An 18850-nucleotide genomic window follows, 5' to 3' on the forward strand; every position below is an offset into this window, starting at 1 on the left:
GGTGTTGAGGCGAGCACTGCTGTATGTGACGTTGTATTTTTTAATCCTACCACTGGGGGGCATCAAAGCCTGGAATTTTAAAATTCAACACATAGTGACTTGGGACTCCATTTGAGGTGGTTGTTGCAATACGGTAAAGTATAATTCAGAGAAATCGTACGGTTAAATACTGACCACTAGCCATTTGCCTAAAGCTGCTGGTGCAACTTCGTCAAACCAGACAGTATGGGCGTGATGAATATGTGATGGTTGACTTATCTCAAGGACGTTTCAAGTGTTGAAATGGTCTCCTTAGCATACTGAAATGAATAGAAACCAATGGCTGAATGGTGGTTAACAGTCACCGTGGCGCTGACTTTGAAGAGAAGTCAACAAATACTGAGTCTGTGTGGTTTAGCAGGAGAAACACACCAGCAGGGTTACATTGTGTTAATTGGTGTACAAACTGTTTTACAGGCTTACATCCCCACTGGATGTTATTCTCGGCAGACACACTTTTAATAATGCCGTGTCACGAAGTGCAGATCACTGAACGAGATAGTGTGTAATCTCCTCTATGGATGAAATGCCGCTAATTACAATAAGAGGCAAAACAATAAGCTCTGATAAATGTTTATCATAGGAGCCTCCAGCTAATGACGGTTTTGTTTGTGCACAAATGTTGTTATGCTCAGGGAATGAAGAAGTGATGTCGTTGTTAGAGCCAGGCTTACGTTACAGTTAATCAGACAGAGATGGATTCACGTTTGCTTCAAAAAGGTCAAGGTGTGCTTATTTCCTGTGTGTTGCTGCTTAGATGTCTTTGGCCAGGTCCTCTATTATTCTCTTCATCTGGAGGAGGAAATGGAGAAAGAAATTGGGAGGGAGGGAGCGAGGCAGGGGGGGAAGGAGAGAAAGAGACTGCTGTGAATCTGTAAGTAGCCATTTTTCCTCCTACACCCTGCATAATGTTATCAAATCCATATAGGGACATGAGAAGTGCATATGGACCAGACAAACACCCACAGAGGAATGTAACAAGCTGCAGTGTCGTTAAGAAAATATTGAAGATTATATTTGTAAGTGTTGATGAGTCTAAATACACATATTATATTACAAACACTTCTTACCTCTGGCCATGTGATGAGCCCGACCAGCCTTCCCCTGTCTGCCACAAACACTGTCTGGCCTCCAACCAGACTCAGGACACTGTGGGCCTGTGACAACGCAGACAAAACTGGATTTGAAGCATAACATATTGGTCATGATTTTGGAAATACAAACCTCATTCACTTCCTGTTTGAGAGTTAGATGAGATGATGTAAATCTCATGCTATAAAACCTGCAATAATGCAAATATGTTGTGAACACACACCGACATGTCATCACCTTTTAAGTCAATAAGGAAAGCTTGTTAGGAAACAGTTGCCTGTTTCCACATCCAGCAGTTACGGAGCAGCGTTATCATTCATTTGGAGTCGTGTTTGTGACCAATATTCACTCTCTTTTACCTCTGTTTTTGGTCTCTACCATCTCCTTGAGGGAGATATCTGGTGATTCTTTAGCTGCTAAATGCCCCACCGCGTTCACCAGCTGGTCCCCAGGTGCTCAGCAGGTAATGAACAGTGGCTTTTTAGAGCTTATTTGCTGAAAAAAGCTACCTGCTGAGGCCAAAAACAATGCTAGGAGAGCTGTGGGGGTCAACCAGTAAACCCGTACCAGTACTCCGAGTACTCAGACAAGCTCAGTAAAACAGAGATTGCTCAGTAATTCTCTGTAGGTTCATCACTACAAGTGATTCCTCTCACACAGTCACATTGTTTGATAAATTGATATTGAACAAATAATCATGTCCACTTGAACAGAGCTGGAGTCAGGACGTGGTTAGCCTAGACTGGACTGGAGCATGCTCTGCAGTTCTTATGGAGATGACATCGACAGCCTCACGCACTGCATCACGGACTACATAAACTTCTGTGTGACTCGGAGGGTACGGTGCTTTTCCAACAACCACACCTGGGTCACCCCTGATCTCAAAGCCCTCCTGAACCAGAAGAAAAGTGCTTTTAACTCAGAGGACAGAGAGGAGCAGAAAAGAGTCCAGCGTGAGCTACAATGGAGGATCAGGCGGGCCATGCGGGGTAACAATCATCTCATCTAAGTCTGAAAAAGGAAGTGAATAACAGTATTTCCCAAAGTGTTGATTTTTTCCTTTCAAGTCAGCTGTGTGACATTTCCCAAAGTCTCCCTACCTCCTGAACCGTGCTGTGGGGCGATAACAGGACAGAGGTGGGGTAAATGCAGCAGACCTCATCCAGATGTTTATCCAGCGTCTGCACAGAGCAGCACAAAGATCTTCACGTTTGTATGGATTTTCTGTCAGGTGCATGCTTGTCGTGGAGTAGCGTTCAGTATTATTCGAGAAATTACGATTCACAGTGGTTTGTGTTGCCTGAAAAAATGACTTCCAGACTTGGTCTAGTGCATCCTTGGATGTTATTTGAAACTACAATCCCATAAATTGGTTTTCTAAAAGCATTTTTGATAAGTAGCTGAAGTATATAACTAGATAATGATTTGAAATGGATGTCAGCTGTCATAAACTGAGCTTGTGTCAGCCAGCTGTCCTGTCTGTACATCCTGCTCCTGCCTTCTCTCACGCAGCTGTTTTACATTCAGCCAGTGTTGAACAGAGTGTAAAGACATGACCTGCCTGTTAAACAGCATTAGAGAATTCACTCGTCCTTCTTCTGAACCTGCTGCTCCCGACTTACTCCATCCTTACCTCAGTCTTGCTGTGACGCAGGAACTTCAGCAGCTCCGACCGGAGGACAAACCCCAGTAAAATCAGCGACTCTTCAGCAGAGGAGAGGAGAGGAAATCAATTTTCTTTGCCACAGTCTGTGCTGCAGTTTAGCGTGTGTGCTGTCGAGTGAGCTGTGAATTGTCAGCAAACACAACATTTCATGTGATTGTGATTGCCGCTCTGAGCTGAAAGGCTCAGCCGGCCAATTGACTATTTTCTAACACTTGTCCAACACATTCTCACTCCCAACTCGTCACATGCGGACGCTTGGTCAGGACCCTGTGGCATCACTGTTTAAGGCACTGGGTACCTCTTTAGATTTGTTTATCAACCAAAATTCATGCTAAATGCGTACCCAGTGCCTTAAAAAGTGATGCTGAGGGTTCCCGATCAAGCGTCTATATGTGTGAGTTGGGAGTAAGAAGGGATTGACTCAGTTCCTTTCACACAGCTGAATTTCCACAGCTTTCAAAGTGGTTACAATTTTCCATCATTTCTCTCATCACGTTCATCCTTTTCTCTTCAGTGGCTCTCTGTGGTGTCATAGCTATGTTTTTCACCAGAATGTATCTGATGTTTTCTTAAGGATCCTGCTGACTTTGTGCCTATGTCCTTAAATATATCTTATTTTTTTGTGAGACAAAATATGACTCCTTAGCCAGAGCTTTGGGGTAAAAAAACTTTCAGATATCTTTGTGTGCGCACCATGTGAGTCCACCACAGGGATTTGTGTTTCAGTGCTGTTGTTGACAGCGTGCTGAACCTCCACTGGCCCAGCTGTCTTCCGAAGCTGCACTGATTTCGCTCCCAAAACCTGTCCGACAGGCGTGGAGGGAAGCCTGCGAAAGAGATGAACCAAGTCACACCTGGAACAAAAGCAGCTGCGGTTACATGAAATGATAAATGTCAGCGAGTTTATCTCGGTGAATTTATTCATCTACGGTGGGCCAAAAGGTGAAAGATTGGGCCAAAAGATCAAAGAGCACTTTTTATTTTCAAAACTATTCTCTGGATGTGAGGATTTACAAAGTGAATGGTTTGGTCTGAGGGTGGTAACAAAGAGGATGTGACATGTTTGTCACATCAGCTACTGACAGAGGTAGAACAGTTAAACTGCAGGTGCTGCTGTTGAAGTTGGGTCAAAGTGCACCCGACCAGTTCCAGGCAGGCTGACAATAAAGCCCATCAGATGGGCCCATCACCACTTTCAGTGTTTCTCTTTTCAAGCAATCAGCAGTAGATGCCAAAAGCAAAATCAACAGCCTGAAAATCCATGACGATAAGTGGCGGGTTATCAACCACCATTGCACTGTGCAATAGTAAAGAAAGTAAACTCAAGACAAGTGTGTCATCACTTCAAGGCACACCTTCTACTGGGTAGCCTTGTTGTAATGGAGAAGCAAATCCCTGCCGCACTTTGCCACTTTGAACCGGCACACGTGTATGGAAGACAGCCACTGGAGTGCATTTTCCTGCTGCCAACACATTCAAACCAGCACTGAAGCGTTTTGTTCTTCCAAAGAGACTCTGGAAATCATTTTCACATAATTTAAGCTGTCTGGCAGACAATAAGATGAGTGAGTTTGTCAGAACGCTGTCAACATGGAGCTGTTGGTAGCGTAACAACGACTTGATTTCTATCTAAACATATCAGTCGGGGCTGAAATCCAGTCTGAGTGAGAGAGAGATGTGGAAGAACAACCCTCAGTGGGGCTGCTACAGAACCGCTATCACCAGTATGGAGAAATCTTTTCCTTGGCATTTTACATCTAGATCATATTTTTCAGGACACTCCTGTGTCACAGTTCTCTACAGTCAGACCTGCAGCCACAAAGGGAATGAGTCAGCTCTTGATTTATATCTTCAATCAGCGCTTTCCAGGAGTATTTACTCACAGTGGAATGTCTGGTGAGGAAAATGACTGATCACGATTCAAAATGTCAAGGTCTCCCCTTGACACCTCATCAGTGACGCCTGCAGATTATTAACCCGGACGGTTGCGCTGAGAACTATCCCAACGTGGGGGACGTTTTCATCATAGCTTGTGGTCTATCGTACAAAAGACCACACAGAGGAAGGACGACGTGTTGAGTACATATTCTTACATGTCCATTTACACTTCACATTTGGATGTGGTAATAGAAAAAAAACAATCGACGTAAGTGAATCTTCTGGCAGGCGTACTGTCTGGAAACACCACTGAAAACATGAATTTCTGCAAGATGCTTAACAGGTTCCACAATCTGTTCTCAATAAGTGTCCCCATGTAATGCAATTTTTTTCCCTGCAACAGAGAGTTTTCCTCCCTTGGAACACAAATTGAGAATAACAGATTCGTGGGTGGTTGATGGGGTTCTTGATCAATACCAGTGACTCAGCCATTACTTGGCAGGCTGCTGAGATTTCTGGCTGCTAAAAAATCACAAAATCCATCCTTCTCGTTCTACTTGCATTGCTGCTGTGAGTTAACATCAGGTACCACAAGACTTTTCAGGCTACGAGGTTAAACAGACTTTATTTTGTTTATTCTGTTGTGAAAATTTAATTGCTGTATGTCAACTATGCGCCACTGAGACCCACTTAAGGGAATAAGAAGTGCGTAGAGTGTATGTGTCGTTACCATTAGTAGCTAAAAGAACATACATTTTAGCCTGGGAGTTGCTTAAAGAATGGACATGTTACTTAAATCCAAATGATGATATCTATCTATCTATCTATCTATCTATCTATCTTAACATGCAGACACTTGATCTTAAAATGCCAGTGCTTACTGCAGGTATGTAAACTGAAGGATGTTAGCAAGTTAACGTGTGTGCAATGCAGTGTTCATGTTGGATGGAAACAAGGACCGTGCTGCTTGGGAATTCTTAATCAATGAACTGCCAGATTTTGGATTATTTAGTGTTATTTTTGATTTTCAGAGCTACTGTCTGTTCCTCCTTCAAAAAATGCTCATGCTCTATTATCTTCTCACATAGGGTTTGCTCAAGTCCCTGAATGCTCAACTGGAGCTGACGACCTCGAACAGTGTTTGTTGGTATATAGCGTTCAGTCAGTGGTTTACTGGGGAAACATGGAACATTTTAATGTCTGTGCTCTCATTATTTAACAGCTGACCACAGCGGTGATCATCTCAAACTTAATGTACAACTCAGATTCCCCCAAAAAGTTGCTATGCTGTGCAAAATGGAAAAAAAACCAGAATGCAATCATGATCCAGACAGGTGATTTTGGAGCGTTCCACAACTTTTGTTGCCCCTGTCCAAACTTGTTTGAAACATGTTGCTGCATTCAATTAAGAATAAGCAGATTTCTACAAAAATCAGTGAAGTTGACAAGGTCAGACATTAAATATGTTGTCTTTGTGCTGTTTTCAGTTGAGTATATTTAATAAACAATTAGCAAATGATCACATTCTGTTTCATTTATGTCTTATACAGCGTCCCAACTTTTTTGGGGTCGTGTTCTTTCAATGAGTCTGAGACTTTGTTTTTACTTACTGGGGGCTTGCCTTCGTCAGAGAGGGCAGGTGTGGGAGCCTCTTGCTGATGGAGAGCGCATCATAGAAAGATGGGTGGTGCCCAGAGCGAGCCACAGCATTGGCCAGCAGAGTGGCGAGGAGGACGGGAACTGCGTGGCTGAACTGGCCAGTTAACTCCACAGCCAGGAGAGCTGGGGACAAGGTGTGTGTCACAGCCCCAGAGAAGGCTGCTGCACCTACAATGCATAAACCACATCAAGGCAGGCTTGTGTACTAAACTACAGTAAGTACTAGTATTTTGAGGAAAATATTAGTAAAAAATAATTAAAAAAAAAAATTAGGTCATGGCAGATTTAGTGCAAAAATGAGAAGTGGCTTACCAAAACTCGGTTAAGGTTCATGAGAGAAGAGAGAGTTCAAACCCTGCAGATATACAGTCAAGACTACATGTCAACAGCAAAAAGCTATTGGTCAGGTTTTTGTACCAGCAAGTGCATAGCCCCCAGGATTTACAGAAGCCCACTGCTCATCTGTCGTCAGTGCAGAGGAAGACACATAAGCTACTCCTTCTCCAAGCAAACGTCCCAAAGCTGCCCCTGGAAAACAGAAGTTTGTATTTCACGTGGAAATTCAAACATTTGCCATTTACCGTATCCTGCAAACCAAGGTTGCCAAAGTCCTTTCCCTTCACTCACCGTAGACGAACACTGGCATGAAGTATCCAGCTGGCAGAGGCAGCGTGCAGGCGAGGACCAGCATCCACATCTCCAAACCAACAACAGGGACACAGACTGTCAAATCCCTCCTTGGCATCTGAACAGCCACAGCTCTACTAGCACATGCAGCACAGCAGATGAGTCACTGTCAGTGTTTGCAGTGCTCTCAAATCGATTATGCACTAATACATAAATATTGAACCATGCCCATTTACATGTCGCATTTGCATGTGGTAATGGGAGAAAAAAACGGCAAGCAGATCTTCCTACACGGGTCCTGGAGAAGTGAATTTCTCACGGGGCTTCATGCATTGCAGAAGCAAGAAGAGGAATGCAAAAATGTTCACATATGCTGCTATTTTTTTCTGCAACAGTTAGCAAGGTTTTCCTTTAACTTGGACTACAAATGAGAAGAATAGACACGTGGGTGGCTCTTGATCAATACCAGTGACTCAGCCATTACTTTGCCGGCTGCTGAGATTTCTAGCTTCTAAAAATCCATCCCTCCACATGCAGTGTTGCTATGAGTAAGCATCAGGTACCACTAGACATTTGAGCCAGACAGGTTGAACAGCCTTTAGCTCGCTTACTCTGCTATGAAAGTGTCAATTACTGTATGTTAATTATGGGCCACTGTGACCCAAGGGAGCAAGAGGAGTGAATGGCTGAGCTTGGCGCCTTGTTAAGATTCCTGATGGATATCAGCGCAGAGATAAAATACTTCTTAATTGGGCTTTTCCACTGTGAGTACCTTCATGAGCAGAAAGACAGTCAAAGACATGTAGACAGGACTCCCTGATGAGCTCCACTCCAACAAAAGCTGAGCAGAGGCATTGTGGGATTGTGAGCTCCACTGCCTGCTGTCCAGTAAAGAGGCGAGGAGCTGCTTCATGGTGTGCTGTGAAAGAGATGGCAGCCATTCAGAGTGCTGTGTCGACACCAGACAGACCAGAATGAAACAAAGGGTGAACGTTAAAGGACAAGGCTGTCGTTCTTTATTTTTCATACGAGTATTCGAGTCTTTGGCTATGCTAGCAGCCCTGCGAGACTGCACTGAGGCACATGCTAGCATTACGTATGTGTTAGTTTAGCATGCTGGCATGCTAACACTCACTAATTAGCATTAAACAAAAAGAACAACTGAAGCCAAAGCAACAAACAAGACTGACATTGCCACCATTAGCCACTCAGCTAGCTATAAAGCTAAGTCATTTCCTAAAACAGTGGCGCTGTAGATTCTGAATCAGCTCTCACATCTTTAATTTTTTTTTAGCAGTTCAGTAGTTTGGTGCTCATTGTCAGCTATTTCCTCAGTTGGTAAAAACGATCAATCAGAGTTTTGTAAAAAGGACTGAATGTAATCTGTCTAATGGGTCGTCAATCACAGATTGGATTGACACAGCTGAACATGTTGCTGCAAGTTAATTCTCAGAAATACAAACTGTTAAGTTTACATATCTTAGATTGATGTGAAAAACTGCTCCTGAACATTGACAATGATGCTCGGATGGACACATGACTGATGACTGAGGCCAAAGAAAAAGAAAAGGGCTAACATGTAAACAGTGTCAGAATGAATGAATGAACCTGTTATCAGTCATTTTTGGCAAATGTTAGTCAAGCAGGAGTGAATAGTACATTTGTTTGGGACTCTTTTCTGCTGTGGATTAATACACATCTGTTGTTCTAGTGAGTATTTGTGGTAGTTTGTCTTGGTCTTCCCTTGGGACTTTACCAATAAGAAAAATATAGAATATTTCCAGCCATATCCTTCATATCCGCACAATCTGTGATCCATGCACCATAATCAAGTTATATACCCATCAATTATGTATGTATATCCACAAAAGTTACATACTGAGCCTTTAAGCTTTGTTTGTTCCCACCTTAGAAGCCATATATTGACCAGCAGAGTGGGGAAACGTCAGAGATGCCAGGAGGAAGGCCACCATGCCTGAGTACAGACCCTTCCTGCAGAGAGGTATTCACATATGCTATAATTGTACTCATTTAGGTCGTTCCAGTTTAAATTTAAACACATTTTAACAGGGTAACTGCTCTCTGTGACCTCATCAGAATAAACATGAGCACTCGGGCTGCTCTGGTCTTTTTCAGATCTGCAAAGGTTTACAGTTTTTTTTTTCTGTTTCTGCTTGAATAAAGAAAACAGTTAAATGAGCAACAGATTTTCCAATTTGTTTTGGAGTAAGATCACTAGGGTGTCTTTAAACTGTTTAATATGGGTTGAAAGGCCATGCAAAGTCATTGAGCATATTTTGCGCTTTATGTAATCTATTGTGCTATTTTTAAAGCAGTTTATATAGTTGCATAACAGTATGGTAAACTGGATTATCCTTGCAGAAACACACCATGATTTGGGACATTGTTTCAACAATCTGCATGAATCGATGCTCCACTCAAAATCTACAGTATCTCATTAGTCTGTCTTACTCAGCAGATGACTCATCGCCGCATCACAATCTGCCTTACATATTTTAAAAGAGCTCTCACTCTGTCGTCAGCATCCTGATGAAGATTGAGTTTGTTTTGCTGAACTGAAGGATCCAGCGATGGCAGAAGAGATAGAAGCAGCTCACAGCTCCACACAGCAACCTGTTTCCAGACAGAAAGCAGACAAGAGGCTTATTTTAACCCAGGCAGCGGAAGTCATTAGAGTTGGGGAAGCGATGAGGAGGCCAGGAAATGATTGGCATGTGAAAAACAACACTATGGATGCTAATTAGATTAGGGAGAAAACACAGAAGTGGTCAGAAAGTTTTCATTGTGACTGAATGAATATGATGATGAATATGAATACCAAATGTCAGTTTTTATTTGTATGAGGACTTGTTTAACATGCAGATCCTGTCAAAAATACTTACCCCAGGAAAGCAAACAGCAGAATCTCCAGTGGGTAGAAAGGTAAACCAGTGGGGAAATTAGTTTTGAACAAGGCCTGAATAGTCTCTGTGGACACAAAACAAGTTGGAGTCATCCCTCTGATTTCTCCCACAGCCATTCAAATCTAATCTTCCCTCACTTTTTTGTATTGGTTTTTAATGAAATTTACAGTCTGTCATCTTGAATGATTCTGCTAATTCTGCCAATGCTGCTGTTTCCCGTCACTGTCATGGCAGATAGCTACCAACATCACTGACAAGTCAACAAGTATGAGATTTACTTTGAAATAAAATGCATTTTGTCAGTCTACCTTGAAATGTGACATTCTCACAGCAGAAAGTGCTTAAACCAAACTCAGTTTTAAAAAATGCCTTTTAATTAGACCATGCTCATTAGCAACCATATAGAGAGAGAATAAAACACAACATTAGACCTTTTACAAAATGTTTGGTTCGTCTTTTAAATTCAGCATGTACAGTATATGGCCAAAAGTATGTAGACACACAACATTGCAGTTACAAGCGGTGTTGTGTGAACATTTCATTCCAAAACGGGCATACAACTCCCACTCTTCTGGGAGGGCTGGTTACAAACAGGAAGCACACTATTTCTAAAATATAACTGTATACCTCAGCATAATGATTTCCCATTATTTGAATGAAGGGTCCTGACCAAACCATGAAAAACAGCCCCCGGACCTAAAATATGTGGACAATGGTGTCATACATATTTGTGGCATATAGTGAAGGTGCTGAAATCCACATTTTTTCCTTTGTCCTTTTACTGGGTTTGTGGCCTTTCCCTAGTTTGTGGTGTCTGGGACTCTAAATGAAACTTCTCCTTGTTGACCATGAGGGGGCGAGTGCTGATCAGGGCCTTCATTACCTCCATCTCCACTCCAGACCGAGAACAGGCGGAAGGTCAGCGCCCCACAAGTAGCTGAGAAGAAGCATGGGCAGTAATGCCTCAGGGCAAAGTGAGAACACATCACCTCCACACTGAACAAAACACCTACAGGAGCAGACGAGGGGGGGCGGGAAACAACAGAAATAATTGAGATGAGTGTAAGGAAGTAACTTTAGACAAAACAGAAAAAAGGAGCACAAATTAAAAATATATATATATTCCCTACATATGAGGCTAAAATCATATAAAAAGGAAATGTAAAAATATGAATATATCTCAAGTGCAGGAAACAGATAAATAGAAATTACGGGCTCCTAATGCTGAACCTGTACTTCCTGTCTCACCGCTGATGGGAGCTCCGAAGCAGCTGGCTACCCCTACTGCAGCGGCTACAACCAGCATTTCTCCAGCAGCCTCCTCCTGGAAGAGAAATATGCTGTAAAGTGCTGTCTCTGTTTAGCTCTCTGTGTTCTTCAGACAATAACAATATAATGCATAATGATTTTCATCCACACTCAGCATGGTACTGGTAATAGTGCGTGTTTTTAATCGAGTGCTGTACACAGCCACAAATTCAAAGTACTGAGTGTTTTCCATTTTTATGCAACTTTTATACTTCTACTCCACTACAACTCAGTAGCTAATATTGTACATTTTACTCCACAGCATTTGTCTGACAGCTTTAATTAGTGGTTACTTTTCCGATTACAATTAACAGAGTGAACTTTAATGCTCAACATTAGCTTGACAGTAATTTGGAGTCATGTTATAAGGCAACATCTCCTTTTTGTTTTGGTTTCCACTGTCTCCTGGACAGAATTATACGGCTCTTGCTGCTAAATGCTTTGCTCTGTTCACCAGCTGGTTGCTAACTTTGTCTGTCTGCTGATAGCTGCTGGGCAGGTAGTGTGGGTTTTGATTGCTGAAAACAGCTGTTTGCTTCTGAGGGGAACAGCAAAGTTTGGTGATAATTCTTTGTGGGTTTGCCACTATACTAAACATATTACACAGTTGACCCATTGTTAATGTAAATATATTGATTGGGACAACTTTAAGATTTACTGTAAAGGTTTTTGATAATTGCACAAGTAGAAATAAGGGTAAAGTCCTTAAACGTTTCACTACATTTGAATGACTTTACTGTGGTTTTACCTTCTTACTGGCTTGGATAAGAGTGCAGAGTTTGCTCAGGTAGGCTCCAGCCATGGTGGAAAGATGCACAAACGGACCCTTTAACAAATACACAAAGCTTTTCATATATAATAGGGAAGCAGACAACACACAACTTTAAAGAAAAGCTACATATTTTCTAATTACAATCGGGTATACTGAGACGTCTCTCACCACTTTGCCCAGGAAAATGGTGCTGCCAGCTGCCAGTGTACAGATAAGGCCCAGGAACTTGGTAAACATATTAGTGAGAGACAAGTAATGAGGCATTTCAATACCAGCCAGCATGGTTCTCACCTCTGGAATCCCAGAGCCTGATGGGAAATTAAGCAACCGGACAACAATTTTGAAAGTCACAGAGGTACTGTACTAAAGCAATCAAGTTTCTCAGAAGCTATTCTCAGTAAACACACGGACTGATTTCAGAATAATTGAATAGCAGGTAAGGAGATGACAAAGACTGTGGGATTTCAAGGACAATCAGCACAAAACAGACGAAAATGAAGCATAACTTAGTTTGTGATTGGTAGGGTTATGTAGTCATAACCACACATCATGTTTCCAGGCTTTAGGATGCTTCTTTGGGGAAATTCGTCACATATCAAACACATTTCCCCTTTCTGGGTTCATCTGAAAGCTTTGGCAGTAACAGAAAAGTGTCACAAGGAGGCCATAAAGCAGCGGCGTATACACATGCTTTCAGGGGCAGAGGCCATAACATGAAGCTGACAGGGGCGAGGGGGTAATGTCCTGTGACAGACAGGGTGCTTGGGGCAGAAAGGGTCAGGGAGAGTGAGGTCTGCTCTGGTAGAGCTATCATATCACACCAAGCCTTCTCCAATACCAGCAGCAGCATTGAGATCCCTGCTTCCAGGACTTTTCCTGTAAGTATGATACAATCATAGTTGACTTTTCATGCTGTACATCTTCCTTTACCACTCACTGAATTTGAAAGAGCATATCACACTTGACTTTTTCTCAGTGCCATTTCCTTTAGATAGGAAAAAAGTTGGTTCTTAAAGAAACTGAGAAAAAAATCAAAATGCACAGTAAAATAGGTCTCTGTTCCTCATCTCATCTTTTTCAAGAGTACTTAGAGCCGAGCACCAAGGATGGAAAGCTGTTACCTGAGACGGTTCGCTGATCTAATCGATTGTTTGTTCAGGTTCTAGCCTATAGATATATATATATACACAAAACAGTGCCATCCATAATTTCACTTACATTTTTGCTATTCCATGTAGCCTAGCCAGCTAGCATTTGTTTCTACTTGTATGGTTTTAAATCAACAAACTAGAAGGAAAACACTGAGTCTACATTCAGTAGTAAAAAACAAATACTTAACCGTGCAGTAACCACGGTAACCAGCACAACACTGACACACCTTTTAAGTTGCTATTACAACCTTGTTAGTTGCCTATGAAGGCCTTCACATTAGCTTTTTTACTGTTCTGTTTGTGTCCAGTTGACCCCAAAATTGTGTGAGCCTAATATTCACTCTTCTTAGTGCTGGTCTCCATCAACTCCCGAGGGAAATATCTGGCTCTTTAGCAGCTGGCTTGATGTCAACTTGTGATATGCATTAGTTGAGGGATTCAGTTGTAGTCAACTCAGTAAATTCAGTAAAGTCAAAGCCATTCATAGCTTACTTGCCATTTAACAAAAAACATAACCATAACGTTACTTCTGGCGTTAGAGTAGCTGTCCTTGGAAAATTGACTTCAAAACCCAAACTCCAACCTGAGATTTTGTTTTGCATCCTGCAAGATACTAACTGCTGCAGGACAGACCTGTGGAGAAGGGACAGATGTTGTGCGAGAACGATGATGCGACCGCACACAGGCATGCTGGGTAAAGAGTCCAGCAGAAGAACTGCAGCAGACTGTTGCCTTCCAGCTTCATGTAAAGCCACTGGTGAGCTACAAGTGGAGTCAAAGAGAGAGGCATGAGTAATCTGTGTCCATTGCTCACTCAGACTGTATCCTGTAAATCAATGTGTGTGTGTGTGTGTGTTTGTGTGTGTGTGTGTGTGTGTGTGTGTGTGTGTGCGCGTGTGTGTGCGTGTGTGTGTACCTCTCAGCAGCTTTGTTACACTGAGGTCCATGAGGAAGCTGAGGATGGCAGTGAAAATGCCTAGAGCAGCAAAGCCATACCACTCCATTCCACACACTGTTCCCAAACAACATGTCAGCTTCAACAGCCACTCTGCGGACACAAAAATGTGGCTTAGCCTTAAGTTTGGGTCTCATTTTGAGGCCACAAAACTTCCATTAAATATAATTTATGGAGACTCTAAGAGGAAAGATGTTTTTTTTCTGGATTACAGCTGATGTTAAAATACAGAGTTTGTAAGACACACACTGGCTGCTAAACCATCTCTACACCTCTAAAAGCCCTTTTCTACTGTAAGAATGTACAGACAACAGACACAAAATCACAATTTTGCTGTTGCATCCGTATTGAAAGGGACAGTTGATACGGTAAGAACAATGGAGATGCTTGTTGAATAACAAAATGAAAATATCCAGGCCTTCATCAGTATGGGTGGAAGAGGCGAGAGGGAGCTAGAGTCAGAGGTTAGAGATGAAATAGCAGACCAGAAGATTTCTCAGCGTCTGGCAGAAATGGGCATACCCAGCAGGGGGTATTGAGCGTGAAAGAACATGTAAGAAAATCAATATGAGCACCACACTTCTTCCATTGTTCTGTCCTACAGCTGCTTACTTCACAGCTGGTTCAGCTTTTGCCTTTTTGTACTCTATGTATAAGCAGAAATTAGTTTGTAGCCGCACAAGGTTCTTTAAAGGTTATAGGTTGTTAAGTTCACGTAGTGGAAAAGGGCCCCAAGGATCCTCACTTGGAATGTGGTTAGATGCATATAATGATAGGATACAGAGAAATTATAGATACTAATGTATCTATGTATGAACAGATAAGGAATATTAACAAAAAATAAATCTCTGACAGTCTATCAGTATTGAGGAAAACAGTCACAATCTGACTCCAGTTGCTCTTAATGCAGAAATGAATATTTCAAAAGAATTTTAATATTATAATAGCACACTGTGTGTGTTGTCCTTGAACTCAGACTCTCTCTCAGATCTTTTATAGACTTTAATTAAGGTGAAACAAAGCTCTTCTTGCGTGATGCATGATGCAGATTGGCTTTGAAATACAGTAGCTACTCTATGAGCCATTGATCAGTATTGATCACATTCTAATGTTTTCCCCCGCTCAGTCTGACCTTTGACAGTTGCACGGGTCCGTCGGCATGGTTTCACTGGATCAGCGAGGAGCAGACTCTCATAATGGGATGTCGCTGATTGATTTTCTCGCTCCCAGTTGTTCAGTCTGACGGTTTCACTCCCTGGAGCCTCGTCCAGGCTCTTCATTTTGTCTTGAAATGTTAGTGTTACTGTGAGTTTAATGCAGTCTCAAACAAACGCAGAGGCTCAGTGAGGATAAATAACAAATTAATGCACTGATGAATTCTTGCTATAGCAAAATACAAATAGAAGACAGGCAGACTTACCTTCTTGTTGCATCTGTCCGAATGGTTGTGTGTGTGTGTGCATGTAGTTTACAGGTGTACCAGTACCACCACTGACCTCTGTTAAGGTATTAGCATAGAAGTACTGGAGCAGTCACGGCTGAAAGGGTAGCTTATATTAACTCTTAGGAGGAACATTAGTAGGTGCCCTTCATATGTCTTGGTTGCAGAAATGCAATGTGAGAGACATTTTCATGCTGCTTAGCTTTTTAATAGGTTTTTGGTGATATCATCAAATGTAGTGCAGAAAACAATTAATCTCATGAAACCTGTTCCAGCCTAATACTGTATAATCCCATGAATGTTAACATGAGCTATAACAACTTGTACTACTGGTGATCATAATGATAATGCATCTTTTTTTAGCCGATATATTAAAGTTACACATTTTCCAAGTTCACAAAGGAACTTTCATGCTGAATAATACTTTGACATTCACCTACATTTTGTAATAATTCTCTGTTAACAGATATGGCAGGATGCTACGCAGTAAGATACAACAATGTGACAGAGATTAAATAAAGGTCAGTACAGACATTTAAAATCAAATCGATGAGAAACCGAGTCACCCTCAAAACCTTGGAACGGTCAGAGAAGGAAAATAAGCAGTGAAAAATGTGGCTTGGCAGCTAACTGATGTCTGAAAAGTCTGAATTATGGTTTATGGTCATTATGCTGATCTGTCCTCATGAGAGCTCATTTTACAGCTCAAATAATTATGAACATGTCATTTCCGTGACCTTCCTTATGTAAATGATTGGCTCCAAAGACGCCCATCTGTATCCTCTAATGTCCGACACACAGAAAATCAAGGTTTTGTAACTGAAATCAAGCAGCCTGCTCAAAGTCAAGGTAATCATTGGTCAGATCGTAGAACACTGCATACACACAAACACACACACAGAGTGTGTGTGCGAGAGAGAGAGAGAGCCATTAAATTAGGCCTTGGTTAATGTTTATTTTCCTAAGTTCCACCTTGCACCTGGCGCCAGCGCTTGAGCTATTATTGAAATTTGAAATCTGCATGCTGTCAGTCACACTCACATACACTATGCAAGTGTATAGACATAAAGACTGCACTCCTCAGTATAAAAACGTGTTGCCATGGGAACAGCACACCAAGGCGACCAGAGAACCAGACAGGAGGTTATTTTGCTCTCATAACAATCATCATTGCTTGAGAAGGCGCTCCTCAGGCAAATTACAGGCAAATCAAATTATGTAATGCAGTAACCAAATCCCAAAAGTGAATATGAATATATTTACAAATCACGTTAAATCAAGTTGAATGTCCTCTTTTGTTTATTCAAAGGAATCTGTCATTTTCCTTATGGAGCAGTGCAAGATCCACACAAAATACAAAACTACTGTTTAACTATTCATTAGCTGAGACTTTAAAATGTTCTGAGAACAATAATTCATGGAGTGAAGGGAAACAAACAGCAATTGGCTTGATTTTATAAATTAGACTTATAATTTTACACAGTTGATTTATCATTTAGAACAACTCGAGGCTATGTCAGCCCAATGGGTTGTACCACAGCATGTAAACCAAACATGCTGCTGTTGTGTACTCTATATTTGTTCATTTAGTCTCGTAATAGCTTGTGTATAGTAGCAACAGTAACTTCAGCGGCAGGAAACTATTTTCTATGTTTGATACGTAATGGAATTATAGTCATCAGTGTATAAGGAAAGATTCATAAAAAAATGTGCCAGACTCTAAATTTTACTTGACATTGCAAGTATAGAAATTGACAGATGTTAAAATGTGTAAAATATAGCCAGAATATTAGCTTAAAACATTTAAAAAATGAACTGACATTATCAACTGAATGAGAAGTAACAGTTCTGATGTCACGTCGAATACGTCCAGGTATTGTATTGTGTGTGTGTGACAGATACTGCTGACGCTAGCATGATGGTCAGATAGCCCCAGTCAGCTAACAGGGCCACTAGCTGCAGGGCTAACTGAACTAACTAGCTAACGGCAGCTAGTAGCTACAGCCAAAGTTAGCTACAGCAAAGTGAGCAGCAGTTGGCGGTGACTCTGGTGATATGCCGCCCACCGCGACCTTCAACAGGCGGCCATTTCTTAAACATCAACTGTATGCTAAACACCAAACATCAGACAAAGTTAGCAGCTATAGCAACATTCATCACATGGCCAGAAACAACTCCAAATGAATGTTAACATTGCTCCATGCCTGAATGTTGTCATGGGTGATTTTATACAAATTTACGAGGTGATAGTATGTTAGATGTAATGTCTTCAGCTTGTTCTGCTGCCCCCAAGTGGCCTTAAAAATGAATTAATGCAGCTTTAAAGGAAAACGTTTCATTATTTTTTCCCCGGCTAAATGACCAGACTAGACAAAAAAGATATTAAAGTATCATCTTTGTCAGTCTCAATAGGACACAATATGAAATTAAACAGTTTCCATTTGTTTGCTTTGTCTGTCACTCGATTGACAGTTGCATAACTTTTACAAAAAATAAGGCAAAGCACTGGAAAACAAATAGACTATTTAATTATTTGTACTCATTTTTGTATTTTTTGGAGGGTTTCCATGCGAAGGTCAAGGTCAGTGAAGCCACTGAATTGAGCCCTGAGCCTTAGTGGCTTGTTATTCATGAATATCTGTATAACTACATTTGCTACAAAGCTTAGTTATTAAAGTAAGTTGGATGCAGTGAGCCGACCTTCCAGCTCAGCCAGTCGCTGTGGGATTGGTCCCTCTGTCTGCAACATTATGCAACAGTTGAGACACACACAACCCAGCCACAGGACGTGTGTGTGCGTGTGTGTGCGTGCGTGCGTGTCAGAGTTCAGTGTGGGCAGATAGGAATGCACACACAAACACATACATGTAGAGGTGACTCAATGTCACTGGTGAGACTGCTGAGATTACAGTCAACTGGATCAGACTGACACATTTCTTCCTCCCACTCTGTTGTCATTCTCATTCGTCATTCTTATAATTCCTGTGCTCCCTGATGTTATTATTAGGAATATTTCATTGTGTTGATTTATTGCTGAATCTGATGTTTCTCTCTCCTTTTTAAAAAGGAGAGACTCCATCTTTTGAGCTGAACTTAATTGCAGGATAAACACGATTTGTCCTGGTTACAACCTCACAGGACAACAGTGTTGATGTGTATCGCCATTCACTTGAACCTATTTGAATCCTTGAAGGTGGCAATCACAGTTGAAATAAGATCGTTTTTTTTGAAGTTGTTAAGGTGGTATGATCGATTAAGCTTTCCAGCACACACCTCTTAGATGTTATTATCAAGAACTCCTTTGCATCCCAACAACCAAATAGAAATTATAAGAGGAT

The 18850-nt window shown here is 41.5% G+C and overlaps 1 protein-coding gene across 1 annotated transcript; it reads right to left on the bottom strand.

Annotated features, from left to right (window-relative positions):
• Window positions 1–792: 792 nt before the first annotated feature.
• Window positions 793–15351, bottom strand: clcnk (chloride channel K). Its single transcript, XM_041946784.1, has 19 exons — window positions 15204–15351; window positions 14033–14164; window positions 13750–13878; window positions 12134–12273; window positions 11942–12019; window positions 11134–11209; window positions 10769–10894; window positions 9865–9949; window positions 9494–9595; window positions 8869–8953; window positions 7734–7880; window positions 6962–7031; window positions 6752–6862; window positions 6286–6502; window positions 3491–3624; window positions 2765–2835; window positions 2232–2312; window positions 1110–1196; window positions 793–831 (listed from the first exon to the last, which is right to left on the bottom strand). The coding sequence occupies exons 1-19, from the start codon at window positions 15349–15351 to the stop codon at window positions 793–795; spliced, it is 2058 nt and encodes a 685-aa protein (XP_041802718.1).
• Between the last annotated feature and the right edge of the window lie 3499 nt (window positions 15352–18850).

The sequence above is a fragment of the Chelmon rostratus genome, chromosome 10 (assembly GCF_017976325.1).
Source record: "Chelmon rostratus isolate fCheRos1 chromosome 10, fCheRos1.pri, whole genome shotgun sequence".
NCBI lineage: Eukaryota > Metazoa > Chordata > Actinopteri > Chaetodontiformes > Chaetodontidae > Chelmon > Chelmon rostratus.

Coding starts and splice junctions, on each gene's coding strand:
- clcnk (XM_041946784.1), bottom strand. CDS start 15,351: ATGAAGAGCCTGGACGAGGCTCCAGGGAGTGAAACCGTCAGACTGAAC. Junction 10,895..11,133: donor CTTCGGAGCTCCCATCAGCG/GTGAGACAGGAA, acceptor CTGCTCCTGTAG/GTGTTTTGTTCAGTGTGGAG. Junction 832..1,109: donor GGCTCATCACATGGCCAGAG/GTAAGAAGTGTT, acceptor TTCCTCCTCCAG/ATGAAGAGAATAATAGAGGA.